A 923-nucleotide genomic window follows, 5' to 3' on the forward strand; every position below is an offset into this window, starting at 1 on the left:
AATAAAATTATAGAAAAACATTTATTTATTTTAAATAAATTTAAATATTAGAATATAAGACATTTTATTTGTAGTAATTTCATGCAATTCGCATAGATTCTATCGCATATCGACTTTGTGTATCGACTCAACATATGTATGCATATACTGCGTGTATTTTGACTATACGGATTGCTTCTTATTGACAAAATATATTTTAAATAACAGATTGTTTTAGAAATTTCCATAATTTATGTATACGTAATATTTAAATTATTTGTAAAAACAATTTTGATGAATATTAATACTTTTACCTTCGCAACTTGGGAACTCCAGGGGTGTTTCACTGAAAGGATCAACTTCAGTCTTGGTGCCAGACATCCTGTCACTGATGCAATTATCACAGAATAATTTTTAAATCGTGCGATTACAAGAATCCACGATGCCTAATGTCGCGTTAATGTTTCGTAACACCTGATGTGTACAGAAAATGACGGTTACGTTCAAAATCAGCGTCAGACACTATCAAACACTCGTCATTGATGAAAACAAAATTGCAGTACAGCATCCATCTGTCAGTAGAAAATATTATGAATTTTTCGTTTGTCGTTTGTAAATAACAATTTAAATCACGTTATCGTTGGTTAAAATGTGACGAAGTCTCATTTATAACTTAATGCAAAGTCGAAACCTGATTAACTAGTTGGTAATCGTCTTCTGCAGTAGTTGAACCTTATCTAAAAACTGATGTGGGACTCTTCCTTCACAAAAGCACTCGTTCACCCCTCGTTATCTTACATAACGAAACTTCTGTTTCCGTATCTCTCGACAAAACCGCTGCATTTAATGGTAGACAGCTGATGCATAAACGCAATGCGTAAAACAGTATACGATATGTACAATTTACATAGTTTTATATTACTATGTGCAATAGCATATAGATC

At 32.0% G+C, this 923-nt stretch overlaps 1 protein-coding gene across 1 annotated transcript in view; it reads right to left on the reverse strand.

Annotated features, from left to right (window-relative positions):
• Positions 1 to 741, reverse strand: part of LOC108579345 (phospholipase DDHD1-like) — a 4476-nt gene extending 3735 nt beyond the window's left edge. Inside the window, exons 1-2 of the mRNA XM_017942870.1 lie at positions 671 to 741; positions 294 to 551 (exon numbers count right to left, since the gene is read on the reverse strand). Coding sequence (XP_017798359.1) covers positions 294 to 360 — 67 coding nt within the window. The 5' untranslated portion in view covers positions 361 to 551; positions 671 to 741. The remainder of the gene's footprint in view (positions 1 to 293; positions 552 to 670) is intronic.
• Between the last annotated feature and the right edge of the window lie 182 nt (positions 742 to 923).

The sequence above is a fragment of the Habropoda laboriosa genome, unplaced genomic scaffold (genome assembly GCF_001263275.1).
Source record: "Habropoda laboriosa isolate 0110345459 unplaced genomic scaffold, ASM126327v1 scaffold14, whole genome shotgun sequence".
Taxonomy (NCBI): domain Eukaryota; kingdom Metazoa; phylum Arthropoda; class Insecta; order Hymenoptera; family Apidae; genus Habropoda; species Habropoda laboriosa.